Source organism: Perissodus microlepis, chromosome 22 (assembly GCF_051167445.1).
Source record: "Perissodus microlepis isolate ML-2025 ecotype Zambia chromosome 22, ASM5116744v1, whole genome shotgun sequence".
In the NCBI taxonomy this organism is placed as follows: domain Eukaryota; kingdom Metazoa; phylum Chordata; class Actinopteri; order Cichliformes; family Cichlidae; genus Perissodus; species Perissodus microlepis.
The window spans coordinates 4,051,732-4,070,096 of record NC_140481.1 but is presented as its reverse complement, the minus strand read 5'-3'; the positions used below and the strand labels follow the sequence as shown (position 1 = coordinate 4,070,096).

Here is an 18,365-nt window from a genome sequence, read left to right as displayed (position 1 = left end):
TCCTTTATGCACACTCTCTCCCTGTATCAGGTATACTGAGCTTTATTTTAAACTTGTGAAACTCACTAATTAACTAAACCTCGATGTATTTCATGAAAAAAAAAGATTATCAATCAATTCAATAATTTTTAGAACAAAAAACCCCACCAGTCCCAGCCCACTTATACAATCTCACACGTCTGGAGATACACGCACAAATCCTGCCAAGTTCTTCACACATTGTCTAATTTGAAGCAGCCTCAAGGCAAGAAAGCTGCAGAGGAGAAAGAGAGGGAAAAAAGCCAATGAAATTTTCAATCTTCTCTTTTCCAGGAAAAAGAAGAACGCGGAAGCGTTGCTTCCAGGAACTCCTCGTGGCCAGAGGTCTCAGTCCGCATGCATGCACATACACACACACTCGCAGCTCCCCTCGGTGCTTCGAAAACATCCATAAATGCCCAGAGTAAGATTTATAGCTCTGAGAAGCAGCAGCAGCCAAAAGCTTTCCAAGGAAGGCAACTTGGCTGCAGGGCCTGTGGGCTGAAAGAGAAAGTCTGCAGGCCAGGCTATAGCTAAGACTGAGGCACAATAACTTACAAGCTGCTAAACACCCATAAATATATACACACATATATATCAAATACATACATACTGCACAACACCAGGCATTACTCCAAATCTACAGAAAGTGAGACTTTTACCAAATTAGCTGAGATGACCTTTTATTTGCATCTTAACTACTAGCAGGTCTACTTGTGGCTCTTTCTTTAAAACCTTCCAAAACAAATAGTCTAGTGGTAAGCTAGGCTATGTTAGCACAACGAGAGTAAAACCTTCCATGAGTATGTGGATATCCACCTCAATTTTTATATATATCTTAAGAAAACATTATGAAAATATTATTTAATATCCTTTATATACACCGGTAGGTAAGTTTTCAGCCAGACCACCTCTTTAATCCAGTGCTCAGTGTTTGTGCTAAGCTAAGTGCTAGCTGTAACCCCTTTTAATGGACCTAATCTTAATTTTCACACCAAACCCTGAACACAAAAGCAAATCAGGGATGCTACTCCTTTAAGACAGATGGAAAAACTTTATCACCACACCTATAAAGACAGAATATCTCCATAAACAGCAAAACCTGATACCTAAAGCTAAAATGAAAAGCTGGAAAAAGTACGCAGAGAATTTATAAGTGAATGTTTTTAATCTGATGATATCAAGTGATCAAGTGATTTACTCACTGCAATCATACTAATCAATCTTCTCTCGGCACTGTTCAGAGTCTGGGCTTTCCCAGGCACAAGGGTATACACTGTTTGGAATTGGAGGCAGGACGATGTTCCAGGTCTTTAAAGAGCTATCAGTAGCAGCAGTGTTAACATATAGCTACAAGCAAACGTAGGGGAAATTACCCTTTCCTTTGCAGCGCTCTTGCAGTAAAAGGGTCAGCTTTAATGGCCACATTCCCCATAAAAAACTCACCATGAACTCTAAATCGAGTAGTGATGCTACATCAGCCGTCACCTGGGTGGTTATATAGGTAGAAAAAGCCAATTTTGAAAGACATGAACCCGTTTCTTAGAACGAGGCACTGATTTCCCGCTAAAATCATTTACCAGATGTGGACTGTTTTGCACAATAGTTATAGCAAACAAAACAGCATTCTTCATATAACTAGTCTTAAGGGCATACTGAGTGGCACAGTACATGAAGGGAGGCTTTCTTCTTGTAGTTTTACAGCTTGTGAGTCATTCCTGCAGTCGTGTGTTTTCTGTTTCACAACACACAGCATCGTTTAACAAATCTCATTTACACTGAATTACTTTGAATGTTCATCTTACTATTTTTCCATAGAAGTTTATTACAGTTATGGAGCCTTTTTAGCATTGTGGCTTTGCATTTATGGGCAAGCATAAGTCTGATCAGGGGGCACGGAGGACCAAAGGTTATTAATACAGTACTGTGCAAAAGTCTTGAGTCAGTGTTTGGTGTAACTGCTTTCCTTCTTCAACACAGTCTGAACCCTCTTAGGAAAGCTTTCTTGTCTTCTTTAACTAGTCTTCAGGAATAGTTCTTCATGAAGGACATTTAAATCTTTCCTTTAGATCTTGCCTGCCTTTTGTTCTGTTTTCTGTCCAGATGAGCCGACACTGCTTCAGTAATGTTGAGATTTGGGCTAGTCCATGACTGATACTGGTCCTCTGTGTGTGTGTTTTTTCTATCCCGGTATGCTTTTACTACATTAGCAGTGTGTTTGGGATCATTGTCTTTTTGAAAAATAAAGCTGCTGACAGATGGTTTTGCATATTACCTTTCTGCGTTTATAATTGCACTAATTTGGCTAACATCCTCAACACAGCTGACTGAAATGCAGCCCCCAATTCATTACTGTGCCTCCACCGTGTTTAACACATAGCTTTTCTCCCCACTGATAGCCACCAAGATCATTTCTGATGAAATTTTGGTGAACAGCTGCTACGTTGTCTGAGTGAGATACCTTTTTATGTTTGAATGACACATATAAAATAATCTGAAATGGAATGAAAATTAATGAAAAAGCAGCCAATGTCCAAAGAAAACTTTGAAAGCCTAGAGAACTGCTCAAAACCTTTTTAACATATTAAAAGAAAATCTGTCTCATTGGAAGCAAAATATAAAGAAATGAATGGCATCAGATGCTTATTCACAGCACTGTAACTCTCATCATGACCCTAAAATGACTGGCTTGCCCAAAGCAACCACAACAACACAGCACTGTGTAATATGGAAGTAAACACTGAAGCCACTGTGGACAATGTTCATCTTTGTTTTATGTGCAGTAGAAGCACATCTTTTTGTTTTTTTGTGGGGCAATACCTGCAATTTCTGTGTGTGGATCCAGAGCCTAAGACTAGAAGTTGACTTTAGTTCTTTACGGAAAATTATAATTTCTTAATGGTGCCACTATAAATACTTCCGGTCTACTGATGGGAAGCTTTTGTATCTTTGACAAAGCATACAATCTCATCTGACTTAGCCAAAATCCTTCAAGATGCATTAACAAAAATCTGTGCTAAAACCATCTTTGAAAGATTTGCTACTTTGGAGGTAGCGGTGTTGGCTGCACATTCTTTTTCTCAAAACGATGCTTTGATTCGCCGTCTCGCTGTCGCATTACGCTGATTTCCAGAATGTCTCTGGGCCAGAAACTAGCATTAAATATTGAAGAGCAGTTTTCCAAGATTTGAGTGATTTTTTGTCCTGGGTTTTGGAGCATTAAAGCTATATCTCACTGAACGAATGCTGTGGCTCTACAGTTTCCATCAGCTTGACATACTGGGGTTGCTTTTGGACAGACATCCTGTAACTTCTCTTGACATCGCCTTCATAAATAGCGAGCTCCCCTTTCACTCCATTGCCCAAAGCACTGACATCAAGGCACTTCAACAAAGTGCTTTAAAGGCTGCGCTTCCTCGAAAGCACAAACACAACTGAGCGTGCCCATCACCATGCTCGCACATAACCACTTACCTGACATCTGAGAATATAGAGACACAAACTGTCAGGCAGAACAGTCATGTTTAGGAACAAATGGTATCAATGCTGACGCTGAAGGAGAGGAGCAGAGGTTAAACGCTTCATTCTTTCCGCTCTTAGCAGTTAAAGTCATAACTCAGCAGAGCTTTGAGACTGTGGACAGTGGTCTCTTGGTGTGTGGAGAGCATGTGCGTGCACATTTACAAATACATCCATAAGAAAAAAAGGGAAAGCAAGGGTCGCTGCCCGTTTAATCTGAGACCTCCCTGGCACAGGTCCAACGCTCTCAGTAAGAGTGCGAGACACAGGAACACACATAAGACTTTGCTGCCCAAATTCCCAAACATGACCACCATTATGTATAGCGTTATGTAAGTACAAAGAAAAGGGGCTTATTTGCTCCTTATCTCTAAACACTGAGCATAAAGTCATTGCCGCGCAGAGACTCCATGTGTGCCATGCTGTTTCATGACAACTGGCAAGCTTTACATGAGCAACATACACACAGACCAACACAAACAGAGCAATGTTGTAACCCACTTCTCTCCATCAAACTATCAAACTTTGGTTTTTCTCTGCTACATGCAGGGTGGAGGAATGTTGTTTTTCGATGGGGATTCAATTCACTATTCACTGCAGCCTTACTGGGGTAAAACTCTTTCCTGGAAGCTAACGTGAACCAGTCCAACTTAATGTCAGCTCAGCAGGGGCTCAGCAGTCCCACAGTTTGGGTGAGCAGGATTTTTGTCCCTCCACTAAGAGAAAAAAAAGACAGCTGAGACTACATCACCTCCATCATTCCATGGGTCCCAGCAAGACATCATACCATCAATCCAGTGCTTTTAGGCCTGTCACACAACAAAGCCCAAACTTGTTATTATTGTTTGCTTAGCACTCTATTTATAGACCTCCACGAAGCTCTTTAGCCAAATTCTTTAGGTTACTGGAGGGTTGGAAAGGAGAAAATCCAAGCTGAGAAACAAAGGGCTCATTCTGCAGGAGTTGGACAGTGGAACCAGGTCTGTCGTATTGCACCAATGCCATATTTCACCAAACTAAGCTGGGATTCGCTCACTTTGAGGCAAGCAAACTTTAGCCCACAGCTAAACTTAAACCTTGGTCTTGCCTCATAATCAATATTTCGGTGGTTTCATCTGTTAATGTTTATCTTGGTTATCCAGTTGACATATTCAGAACAGCAGCTGGTTTCCACAAAAAAAGCTCTGCTCATCGTTACTGCTAAGCACTCAGCACCAGAGTGCATTCAAAGGTGGCTAGCTTACTAGGAAGTCGGAGAACTGAACAACTGCAATTATTCTTGGAGCAGCAACACAAATTTCAAACAAATGATAATTTAACTATCTGTTATATATGAATAGGCAACTGTTTGCTAGTCTCTTGACAATGTTATAAAATAATAATGTCATATTTTTTTATTTACTACTCGGAGAATATCAATCTTTTCTATTATTTGTATCCGTTTTGATAACATTTTAGTCTCCAACTTATTTCTAGCACAGCAGTTAGCCAACTGCAAACTTTGTGCTGCTGCAGCTGGGCGGAAGACACCAGTGCATGATCATGTTGGTTTTTACGGCCATTTTAATAGTCAGAGATTATACAGAGGGCGCTATTACAACAATTTGAAAACATGAGACGTGGGAAATACTTGTTGAAAAAAACCCACTTGGCAATGTTTTTTTTTTTCCGGCTTTGACTTCTCCTCCTATAACAGCGCTGATGTGGCAGTATTGTCTTAGTGGCGACACTTATTGTATCGCAGCAGCGACCAAGGCCTTAAAAACAGGAATAAATATAAGTGACTGTTAGGTGATGTTGCCTAGTGGACAAAGCGACCAACCAACGATAGCTACCCACCAACGCTAGCTACCAACCAACGCTAGCTACCAACTAATGCTAGCTACCAACTAATGCTAGCTACCAACCAATGCTAGCTACCAACCAATGCTAGCTACCAACCAATGCTGGCTACCAACCAACGCTAGCCACAACCAGTGCGCTAGGTAAGCATTGTCCCCTAGTGCACACTGCATGAAACAACCAACGTAACTGGTATACCGAGGCCTTTAGTGTTAGCATGCACACAGGACAGCACCATCTTCTAAAAGCATGGCGGTAAATGTGCACCATGTCAAACAGGCAAACTCGTAAAAGTAAAATAAAATAATTTTTGTTCGGTCTAAGATTATACCAAAATTTGTCTAAAATTACACAAAAATTAAGAATTCTTCATCAACCAGCAAGTGTCACTTAGTCCTAAAGTTGATTCTCTGTTACGTGAAAACTAACTCCAGTTTAACATTACTTTGATTCACGTTCTACCAACAAACCCACATACAGCTGGCACATTAAATGTTTACCTGGTAGTTCGAATGACGTAAGAAGTAGTCAGGGCATCCCGCTAATGCCATGATGTTCCTTCAGCGTTCCCTCTGCAGGGAATAACCCTCTGGTCTCACCAGCACTCTGCACAAAAAAGAAACAGACTGAATGAAGAACAGCACTAAAATCACAGAGAAAATTAAAGAGTCATTAAGAAAAAAAAACACAGGGTTAAAATGAAGTTTTAATTAACAAATCTCACTAACTACTAAAGGTGGATCTGGGATTTTGTGCTATACATTACACAACAACTTTGCACAACTGGTATCAATTTTCTAAAGACAAAAGACCTGCACCTCCTTCTCACCTAAACAGCAAAGCTCGTCTGTGCGACTTAGTGTGCATGCACGGTTGAACATGTGCACACACAGTGTAAACACAGTCATTGTATACAATACACACACACACACACACACACAGTTCCTTCACAAAGCCAGTGGCTTAGAACCAAATAAGAATTTCTCCTCTCCGAGTGAGCAACACATGACCACTCTCCACCACCTGTGTGTGTGTGTCGTCTAGGAGTCGTCTATTTCCACTGCATTATCTGCTGTGAGTAAGCAGCAGGAAGTTGCGCGCATGTGTGTGTTTGGAAAGAGGACTCGCAAGCACAGACACACACACACACAAAAATCCATCTCAAGCTGTTCAGCACTTAGTCTTCTGTTTATTTTTCTGCAGCATTTAGAAAGAAAAAAAACTCTTACTTGCATTTACATACCAAAAACTCCTTGCAGTCACATTCATATGAAGATAAACAGGCTCATTATAAGCCCCGTGTAATGTCACTTTGGAATCAGATTTCTGTCTTAAACTTGTTTCATCGTCTTAGCTCGCGATTCCCATCCTCGCCTGCTGGTGGAAGTCCCAGATCACTGTTGAAATCTAATCGCTGATCCTCTTTAACTCCTATCTGCCTGTCCAATTTCACGGAGAGCTGCAATAACATATTAGAGATGCCCAGCTCACAGACTGGATTCATCTGTGAGCTCGAGGAAAAATAATAAGCTTCTTCAAAGAGAGAAATGATGTTATGCAGCCCACATACACATTTTTTAGGGAACTGCTGCAACTGATACTGCTTCCAACAAAGGTTCAGCAAACCCAATCTGCTGAAAACACACACACACACACACACACACACACACACACACACACACACACACACACACACACACACACACACAGAACTGCCTCTCTCTCTCTCACTAAATAGCTCCTCTCACTCTTTGACGATTCCTCTTCACTTTCTCTCCCAGCATGTCTCCATTGTACAGGTCATTATATAACAGATATCAGATGGTTCAAACAATATCCTCCTCCTCCTCTCTCCTCTCCTCCCTCTCTCTTCACCCCACTAATTACTGTTTCCACTGGGGCTCTGCTATCTTTAGGTTTGCTCTTCTGTCAGAGGCATACGTTGCAGTGCAGCCTCTGCGTTTTTTCTTAATATATTACATGTTATTGCACAGGCTGTTCGCAGCAACCAAAGTCCTGACCAAAAGGGCAAGAGCCGCCGTCGTACGTGCAAATTAATAAGCCTGAAAGTGCCAAAGACAGAGCTCTGTGTGCTTGACATTTCCTGACATTTGTGATTCCTCCTGTGGAGAGAGGGAACAATTCAGCTTTGCTGGTCATATGGGGAGATCTGGAGAAATTAAATGGGGCAGGGAGCAACTTAATAATGCCACACGTGTGTGAGTGTGTTTAACACGCCCACTACTACTACCACATCTTTCCAAGTGCATAAGGATTCCGATTTTTAGCTACACTCACGGTCTGTTGTCTTATGAAGAGCACACACTCACAAAACTCCTTAATATTACCTGAGCCCCAAACAGACATGAAGTCTACTTTGTGCATAAGATAAGAAGGAAGGAAGTTTAACAGCATACAAAGATTAAACCTACATTAAGGCACAGCTTGGAGCTTTATGACAGCCCATTAACACACACACACACACACCTAGCTTATGCTCTCTGGGGAAGCAGTTCCCTACCACGCTGATGCTTCAGATAACTCTTGTCCCAGTTCAAAATCGGAATTAGTGGAAGAGGGAGGAGATACAATAGCTTTAGGCACTGATGGAATCTGACTGTGTTATGAGGTGATATGACAGCTGTGAGCTGAAAGATTGAATCCCCTCCTTCACTATCACCACTACAGCCAGCGCGTGTTTCTAATATTACAAAATAAATATATGACAACTTTACAGTCATCTCCATAAAAGCGAAGAATCAGATCACTTAGAGTAGCGTGACAAATTTCAAGAGTTGCATAATGACTTTGCATCTCACAGCACAGCAATAACTGTCATTAAATACCTTTTTTCTACCAATAAGGTAGCTCATAAATTGAGTTTACATCATCTCTAAAGCTCCTTTGCGTCCCGGCGCACGACCAGTAAGCATGTATAGACCGGCTGATACTGAGTTTAACAATATGCAGTCCTGATGAGAGATATTAGTTCCCAAACAAGTATGCAAAGCGCTTACGGTAATGAAAAGGCAAAATCGTGTCCAGGACGGAGAAGCACCCGGTGCGCTCCGGCTATCCTCGTCTGGATGTCCGCACAAACTGCTTTCCCCCCCTTACCTCCACCCCCCCCTCTCCCCCCCCAGGCTCCACTCTGTTGTCTTCACCTTGTTCCCCCCTCCCCACCCCACCCCGAGGTGCTTTCCTTGCACACGTACAACGCTCACACACGTAACGCTCGCTCACCCGCGCTCGCACACATGCAAACACACGCATGCATGCACCGCTCACTCCGCACTTTTCGACCAGCTGACTCCTCTCGCTCTCTCTCACATGCACGCAGACACACGCCAGCGAAGGACAGCCTCCTCCGTCTCTCTCCCCGCCCTGTTCACTAGAACACACTGCAAAAAGTACCCCTTTTTTCCTTTATTGGCTCTTCGGAAAACTCGACATGTATGTAAAAGTGGACTATTTTTGCAGTGTGTTCAAGACCTGGCTGTAACCCTCCGAGCAGAAGGAGGACTTCAATGTATGAGCCAGTGGCAGCCCCACAAAAAAAATTACATATGGTGGAAACTGCATATGAAAAATGGAGTCACCATGAAGTTTTTTTGTTGTTTGTTTTTTTTAAGCAACATACAGTGTTGTGCAAAAGCCTGGAGCCTCCTCCTATCTCTCTATATTTTGTTTGGAAAATGGGAAATAAGTGAAGTGTTTATTGAAACTTGCAAACATGCATGAAATAAAGTATATGAAGGCAAAAATAGAGTTTGTGCAGTTCTAACGAGCTTGAAAGTTCATATTTGACCACCTGTGCAATAGGGAAGGGTCTCTAGCAAAGTAGAAGCTCTGTTAAACAGCATGCAAGAGTTAGCATGGCAAATATTACCTTAAACCTTATTGACAGGTAAGCACGGAAAAAGGGGACAGATAAGCATTCTGCATCTAAATCAAATCACACTGAGCTGTTTCCAAGGCTGTACACTGTTAGTGTTGCTTGGGGTCATATCTTACATGGGAAATGGCGCAAATTTGACAGCCTGGGCTCCCCTCTTGGCAACGGCAATGGACACGCTGATGGACGAGCTCAGACTCTCTGTGGACTATATCTGTAGAGCACATGGTCTGTACTGACAGAGCAGGTTGAGAGGAACCTGGAGAGGCAGAGGTACGCTTTGGAAAGAAGAGCGGAGCAATGAAATTCAGCAGATCCGAGGTAGAATATGTTTGTGAATGAGAGAGAGAGGACAGTGGAAGGGTTAGGATGCAAGGAGCAGAGGTGGTGAAGGAAAGAGTTTAAGTGCTTGTCTTTCACTGTGCAGTGAAATGGACAAAGACTAAAAGATGTGAAGAAGAGAGTGAGGGCAGGGTGGTGTGGTGGAAGAAGAATGTCACGGACTGATTTGGGTCAGAATGGTAGCATCAAAAGTGGAAAATAAGGATTACAGTATGAGACTAGCAACACTAGATTGCCAAAAGTACTCACTTGTCTGCCTTCACACGCATATGAACTTGAGTGACATCCCACTCTTAATCCATAGTGTTCAATATAATGTTGGTCCACCTTTTGCAGCTATAACAGCTTTAACTCTTCTACGAAGGCTTTCCACAACGTTTAGGCGTTTATGGGAATTTTTGACCATTCTTCAGAAGCACATCTATGAGGTCAGACGCTGACATTGGGTGAGAAGGCCTGGCCCAGAGTCTCCAGACTAATTCCTCCCAAAGGGGTTCTGTCTGGTACAGAATAGTCAAGTTCCTCCTATCTCGCTCATTAATGTCTTTATGGACCTTGCTTTGTGCACTGGTCCACAATCATGTTGGAACAGGAAGGGGCCATCCCCAAATTGTGCCCACAAAGTTGGAAGCATGAAATTGTCCAAAATGTCTTGGTGTGCTGAAGTTCCTTCTTCCTTGTTGTACTTGGTGAGGTAAGGCTTGGATGCAGCTGCTCGGCCTGGTTGACAGATCCTTCACTAGGGACACCACCTTTCTGGAAACTCTGTACATAAAGCTAAACAAGGAGGTCAGTAATAATAAGACATCTATCCACTCATTGTCTTCCGCTTATCCTCATCAAGGTCATGGTGGGGCTGGAGTATGCTGTGTTAAGCTGCCGTGGTCATTCTTCTTTGAGTACATCCCATCAGTGCAGTGGTGCATTTACTCTGTGAGGAGGCTGAATTCACTTGAGATTTGCACGATCATGAGAGACTCTGTTTTGCCAGCCTTCAGATGATGTGCTTGAGAAGACAGCAACTGATGAGGAACTACTGGCTAATAAGGTTGTAGGTATAGGTCTATACATTAATGATTAAATGAGTCACCTATCACCTGTTTTAATTTTCTATACAAAGACAGCTGTCTGCCTGCTAGCTTTCACATCTCAAACTGCAGCTTGTTTATCTTCTCCAGTGCTTTTCCCGTTCAATCTCAAGGCTTAAACAGTCAGCATCATCAATATTTGGCTTAAGTGAGTGAGTAATAACCCATATCCCAAACCAACAGAGCTTGAAATAAGTTACAGCAGTGGTAGCTGCAATTACACAGCTCTCAGCAATACTAGCAACAACTTCTTTTACAGGCATTAGATTGTCTGTGCTGTGTTAGATTATCTTCAACACCTCCTTTTATTTGCATCTATCAGCCAGTGGCCATTTGCAAGCTCAGGTGTCACCCACTTATAGGTTAACTAAGCCCTCCACTTTATCTACTGTCAGACTGAGGACACATGTTGGGGGTTGACAGCAGATAACAAGGAGGCTTGGAGAAGTAGGTTCGGCAAGGAGAAGGACACTTTATTTGGATGACGATAACCCTTATTCCATTACAGCATTCATTTGTTTCAAGGTCAGACATTTCTGGACGCTTAAGGTGACGCTGCCTCTGCCAGTATGACAGCTGAACTTCTGACAGTAGAAATAAGCTTTTCTGTAGCTCCAAGCAGACATCCCTCTGTGTAGGCTGTGTAAGCCTGCAAAATCTCAAACATGAGCCTGTATGTGCATGAGCCCGATGCCACGTGTATTTTGGATGTCCATGAACTTTTCAGAGGAAACTGGGCTCTGTAAATAGGTCAAAGGTAAAAGCTAGTTACAGATTGTGGGCTCCATGTAGGGCTTTGTTTACAAAACCCACATTAGAAGATAGAGTGGAAAAACATATGGAGTATCAAACCACCTCATCATCACATGGGAGTGCTTATACCCAGAACTTGGCAGAACTGGTCTGACATCTGAGGCAGTTCTGTAGCAGTTGTAGTCATTAACATAAAGACTCCAGTTCTTATCAGATTGAAGATTTCAAGCAGTGTGTTGTGGTCTTTGGGCTGGTGTTTACAGCAGCCAGAGCAGAGTATCAAAAATAGTACACAATCAGAGCTCAAAATAGTACACAGCACAATAAGAAACCTCAGCCCAGTGAGTCTAAAAGCGACAATTTTGACACAAACTGTGAGATGCAAAAATAAATAAATAAAAAAGAAGTCTCACCCACCTGCTGTGAAGGGCGTCTGTTTGCAAGAGGAAGCCAATCGGGAGAGAGTTGGTTCAAAAGGATGGGAAAGAAGATAAAATGGTATGTTTCAGACAGAGGATCAACTTATTAACTGGGAATCATGCAAAGCTGCTCTAGCAGAGTCCAGGATAAGAAATGTGGGGCAGGAAATTACTGCTGAGACTACAAAATATTAGCTTAATGGATGCACCAAGCCTCCAGTTGTGCACATCCCCTGATGCTAGTAGTTATTCGACAGCAGAACTGTGGAAGAGGTGATTGGCTAGGGAAAAAAAAGCCCAGACAGTTGGAGCTCTGGTTAATTCTGCTCTTCAAAGGTTACTAAAGTCAATCCTCAAACACTCCCAACCAGTTGTTGAATGCCTGTCCTTCACCAGGTTTTTACAGGAAGTCAAAAATGATGAGTATTACTTCCTCAGGTCCAAAGGGTATTATTCAAAGACTTGAGCCATCGAACATTCAACATAACAGTATAGTTGTCATTTATTCATAATCTGCATACAATTTTAGTGAATTCTCAATGTTTCAAGTTTCTTTAAATTAATGGCAGCATTTGTTTTCCCTGCAACATCTCCTGTTTCTAACGGGCTATATAGGAAAGCATCTGGAAACTGTAAAAAGACAAAACACAAAGAACAAGGATTTGTTCAGTTTTTAATCATTTCCTCCTTTCTTTACTAATAGGTACAGTGCGACTGTAGAAATCAGAGCCCAATTGAAACCAGAGACCCAGAGCCACTTCAAAGTAAAGTGCCTTCTAGGAATGCTTTAAAGGTCTGGCTTGGTCCAATGACCAGTTGGTCCCTCCGCTCTGTTTGTTTGCATTCATTGGCTAAATGCAGCAGCGTTACGCAACGGACAATGGCAGCAGAAGCAGCTTGACGCTTCCCACTGAAATGGGTCAGCCGCACAAACACATGGACGTGCGCAGTGTTTTGAAAACACAGGAGAAGCGTGGCTGTTACATAAAAATTCCTCTGACCCTTGTTGGGAAACAGCCTTCCCAGATGTGGTGGAATCTGAGTCTCTCAGGGACATGGGAGGTCAGTTCAGAAAACACACACACCACTGTGGGCTTAATTGTCTCCAGTTGTAAGTTCAATGTGCAGCATGTTAACACGTGACGTCTAACAGCCTAAAGTAACTTCAAAGCACTACCCTGGTCTGGGTGTGAACGGGAGACTTACGTGTAAAACGGGTGGGATGCCATGAATGGTTACATCACAGACTCGACCTATCGTGCCACGAGAGTCTTGAAACCTGTGAAAGCTCCACAAAGTTCACAAAACTGAATCCGATCACATGGATTTAGGTCAGAGCATGCCGGTGTTAGTGTGTGTCCTTTCTTGCAGGGTACAGCGTGTGCACTCACAGCATGTTTTGCAGGTGATTCATTGTGTAAGTTTGTGTTTGTGGGTGTGTCCGTGTGGACAACTTGACTGTGGTTGGGTGGTCTAGGAGCTGTTGTTGACAGCCTGCTGGTTTTTTAATTGATATTCACCTCTGAGCTGGAATGCCACTGCTTCTCCAAACATAATAGAGCACAGAGGTTTCGGTTTGGTGCAGAGAGGTGGAAATGGTGGCCAAGAAAGCAAAGACCTACATGAAATAATGCACAAGAGATGATTAGTTCTTTCTAGGAATAGCAGTGCGGTCCACCCCTCCAACACTTTGGATCAGATGGAAAAAGCTCAGCAGTACTGGATGATTTGGCCTGTGCTACGCCAATGTTCACAGTGATCTTATTGTAAATTTTGAAAATTTGCTGGATTTTCCCAACTTCTGCTTCAGAGATTTTTATACTGCTATAATTTCTATTAGACATCAAGAAAGGGAGATTTGCTTTTCACAAATTGGAATAGTACTCCTGGGCCATCACTAAAGGTTATATAAGAAAACAGATATGTGACACAAGCAATAAACCAAGATTTTTCCAGTCGGTGTGTCAGTGGTGGTCTTTTAACCCATTTCACAAAACTCAACAAATTGTAGTTAGCAAAGGTGGAAAGTAACGAATTACATTTACTTGCGTTACTGTAATTGAGTAGTTTTTTTGTGTATTTGTACTTTTTAAAGTCATTTTCCAAGTTGGTAATTTTACTTTTACTTAAGTATATTTTTTTAAAAAGTATTGTACTTCGCTACATTTTCAATCACACCCGTTACTGAGTAAATTAAAAGAACAAACAAAAAAAAAAACCAACATTGCGCTTCGGAAATACTGCAGGGAATGATGGGTAGTAGAACAAATTAGCGTTGGGTCACGATAAAAATGGAGTCTGACATTGGTGGTACGGATCCAGCGAAAAAAGAAGCCCCATCGAATTCTGCTGACCCTGAACTCGAAGAAACGGATGTGAACCCCTGGCCGTATTTAAGGGACCATTTCGGCTTCAAGTGCAAGAAAGGCAACAGCTTTATTATGCAGTGTAAGCTGTGTTTGCCCAGAGAGACCGAGTTAGCAGCTTTTAAAAATTCCACATCAAACCTGCGCAAACATGTAGAGGTAAGTTAAATGAAACTTGTACATTTATTTTAGCAAAAAAGGCTGTGCTCAAGTTAATCACATTAAGTTAAGACATAAGCTGTTATTGGGCACGTTGTTGTCCACGCAACTTAAAATATTTTTACTTGATTGGTAAATTGCCAAAAGAAAATGTGTTCACTTTTCCTGTTTGTTAATAATAATAATTTATTTTTAAAAAAATTAGTTAAATTAGACAGAAGCGGCTACTTTCTTACTTAACCCACATATGTTCACACTGCAGGCAAAAGAATAACATGTGCTATGTGCAGAGGTGTTTTTTTCTGTTCTCAAACTGATCTCCCTGTTGGAGCTCAGTCTGGGGGGACTTATTTTTTTCTCCTTATCTTTCCTCGCGTGGTGCATTTTCCATCGTTATACCTCTCTGACCTGTCTTCCCCATGTGATGTTTGTGTAATGTATGGTCGGAGGGTAAGATGACGCTGGCAAAGGTCGGCAACCTTAACCCAATTTCCTTCGGGGTCAACCTTCAGGATCAATAAAGTTTTAGTGAATTGAATTGAATTGCTCCTCAAAATTAACAGAGCAGGGCCAAGTTTAAAAAATTAAAACACATTTTTATAGCAGCTGCCGTACAGCTCAATTCAGTACTTGTTCTCTTATTTGACAGTTTAAAACACATTCACATGTAAAAGAATTATATGGTTTTGACAGTTTGGTTGGTTGGTTTGGTGACCATTATCCATTTTGATGTATAGACTTGCAGTTTAACTGCCACTGCGCTTTAATTTGTAAAGTTTTTCTTTTAATTAAAAAACAACTACTTTGAGATTTATCCCATTGTCTTTTTTGCACTACTCAGAAGAGGCTGTCCTCCTGCTGACAAAAAAGTAACTATGTAACTTTTACTCTGAGTAAATTTTAAATGAGCTACTTTTTACTTTTACTTGAGTAAATTTTTAGACAGGTAATTTTACTTGTACTTGAGTAAAATTTCAGCAAAGTAATAGTACTTTTACTTGAGTAAAATATTTTAGTACTCTTTCCACCTCTGGTAGTTAGAGAGAAGACAATGAAAGAGTCACTCACTATGCCAGGAAGCTGGAATTAGCTCTCTGATAGCAACTGTAAGCTTTTTCTAAACTTGAATTAGCAAAATGGGGGCTAAATACATAAGGAGCAATCAAAATTTATGGAACTCTACTGCTGAAAATCAAGCACCACCCCTTATTTGCATTTGGCCCCTATCACCTTCAAGCCTGGCTATTTGGCCGAGACAGAGAGCAAATATGTCAAAGTCTCTGGCTATGGCCCTGACACCAAACAGTAGTCTTCAGTGTAAAAATTCCCCCCTTGGTGTAAGACTGCCTTTACAGCATTCTACCATAATGTCCTGATACGTTCCGAGACCATTTCATCCAACTGACCTACACCAGCCTCATTCATTAGAACTGGCACCCTGTGACTTCATCCTCTTCCCAAACTGAAATTCAAGCTGAAAAGTTGCCATCTTTAAATTTTTGAAGCGATCAGTGGTGCACTGAAAAGTGCAAGTGCAAGTTGTCTGAACAGAACACCCAAAAAAGTGAAATTTGAACAAACACATTCGTTAAATTTATTCTTGTTGCGATGACGTGATACAGTCTAGCAAAAGTGTGGTCAGTTGCCTGGACTCACAAGATTACGATGTAACAAAAATTCTGTATTAGGCTTTGTAATCTAATCTAGTAAGCTTTACCTTGTTGTTTGAAGTATGCAGTAACAGCTCGGTGGTGCAGTGGGTAGCAGTGTTGCCTCAAAGTAAGAAGGTGGACTCAAATCTCTCTGGGTATTCCTGCTTCCACCCACAGTTCAAAGACATGCAAGTGTGGTTAGATTAATTGATGATTCTAAATTGCCTATGAATGTGTTAATTAGACTCTAGACTTTGTTGAATGCACCAAAGAACAACTCTTTAAATGAACTTAAAGCAATCATGGAATGGATTTCCACATAATAAATGAGGTTCTATTTGCATTAAGTACTTTTGTTGGACTAACGTAATTTGCACGAGTTGAATTAACTCAATTAAATTAAGATGGACTCACCTGCAGTAAATAAGTTGATTCATATGATGAAACTGAACTAACCTGAAAATATGATGGCATCACACAGCCACAGCACTTATACGTTTTAAACACTATTAGAGTTTTATTGGCGATGTTGGCGAATCATTGTGAGGGAATACTTTTTTGGCACACTTTAGGCCCCTTTGTACCAACTGAGCATGTTGCTGACAATTTCCATTAAATGTTCAGAAGAATGTTTCCAGCACCTTGTTGAATTAAGGCTTAAAGTAGCTCTTAAAGCAGTTCTGCAGCTATTTCACTGTTTAGTGTGTGAATATTTAGTTTCAGCAGGTTTCTGATTAAGTTGAATAATTCCTGACCGTGTTATGGTTAAAAGCCTTCAACAAAATTCTCCCTGTAGCCATGTTAGCATGAAAACATTACCACATATTAATTTCCACTCAAATAAAACTTTAGACATTTTCCATAAAATGTATTCCATAAAATTTCCCAAACATGAGATGCAGAATCTCACTGCTTTCCAACACATATCTGGCACATTTCTCTGGGCTTCACTGTTGTTTTAAAACTAACCCTGGTTGTTGATATCATTTCAAGCCTCATTAATCCCCCAAAACCTTTGTAATCATTAAATCTATTAGTTACAAAATAATTTTTTTTCAGTCTTTTCTCCTCCTTGTGGGATTGGGATATAATCAGGCATCTACATTACAAACTTAAATCTTATTAAGAGCTTGGAACACCGTGCTTGGATTCAGAGATTTGGAGTTCGTCTTGATGTCGATAAGCCCACAACACGCACACACAGACATTCACAGACAAGTACATTTTAATTGTTTTATTAACAGTAAATCTATATCCAACACAAAACCTCCTTTGATCTCCACTTCAGGATTTAACATGGGAACATTGGTGCTAATTGGGTGAGGAATTGTACAAGCTCCATTCGTTTGGGTCAGTTTAAAGCAAAGTGTCACCATTAGGAAACTTCAATAGAGTATTATTGTACTTTTTTTGTTAATTAGCACAGAAATTTGACTGTTTTGACTCGCTGTGAAAGAATTAACCGTGTTTTCAACCTAGATTATGTGACACATGATGGACATTATTCACAGCATGTACCGTATTCTCTGAGCGTGTTGATGTGTGTGCGCTCTGAATTGTACGCTGCCCCCACTCCCCTCCAAAGTCGCTTAGAGTGACTCAGAGATCAAAGTCAAAGCTGTAGATTAATCCACATAACAGGAGCTTTTCCACTAATAACAGAACATTCTTTTCATTCTGGCTGCCTGGTACGTCAGTGCCAGCGAGCCTCGGCAGCAGCACCAGCACACAGATATCATATCTGAGCTCTAATTTTAAAAACAACTACTAAATACCGTAGATCTTAACAATGGAGATTCTTCTGTTATCATTGAGAGATTTATAAGGGTAAACTGTCGGCCAAAGTGTGAGGGAAGCCACTCGATGTCCAAAGTTGAAGACAAATTGAAGTGTGAAGTGTTTTTGGATTTTGTCTTGGTTGTATTTCTAAAGGGCACACACTGCTAGCAAGTGTTGAACTCAAGTTTCAAAATGTCTCTTTAGCATTTGACGTGAAAGCAACAGAAGCTTCAACTTCTCTGTATGACAGTTGATTGAGTGCCTGGATAAAAATCAGCATTAACTGCATGAACTTCCAGTACTACCAAATTTATTTCAAATGCTCATCTCCCTGCCTGAAGCAGCTAGTCTCCACTGAAAAAGGAAAAATGATATTGCATGGGGCCTTGGCTATTGCCAGGCAGGTGTTTGGGTTGCACTGCTGTTTGCTTTGATTGCCATTCAATAACAAAAAAGTGAGCATTTTTTCACAATAAATTAAAAAAATGAAAAATAATGTTAGAAATCTTTCACATTGTTGATAATGTTTCTAT

General features: G+C 41.1%; 1 protein-coding gene across 4 annotated transcripts in view; it reads right to left on the bottom strand.

Annotated features, from left to right (window-relative positions):
• LOC146362446 (growth factor receptor-bound protein 10-like) overlaps nt 1-8,496 on the bottom strand; it is a 49,363-nt gene extending 40,867 nt beyond the window's left edge. The window contains exons 1-2 of one of the 4 annotated variants that reach the window (XM_084918825.1): nt 8,397-8,496; nt 5,880-5,985 (exon numbers count right to left, since the gene is read on the bottom strand). In XM_084918825.1, coding sequence (XP_084774951.1) covers nt 5,880-5,930 — 51 coding nt within the window. In that variant the 5' untranslated portion in view covers nt 5,931-5,985; nt 8,397-8,496. The other 3 variants (XM_084918826.1, XM_084918827.1, XM_084918828.1) reach the window with 3 other exon arrangements.
• Between the last annotated feature and the right edge of the window lie 9,869 nt (nt 8,497-18,365).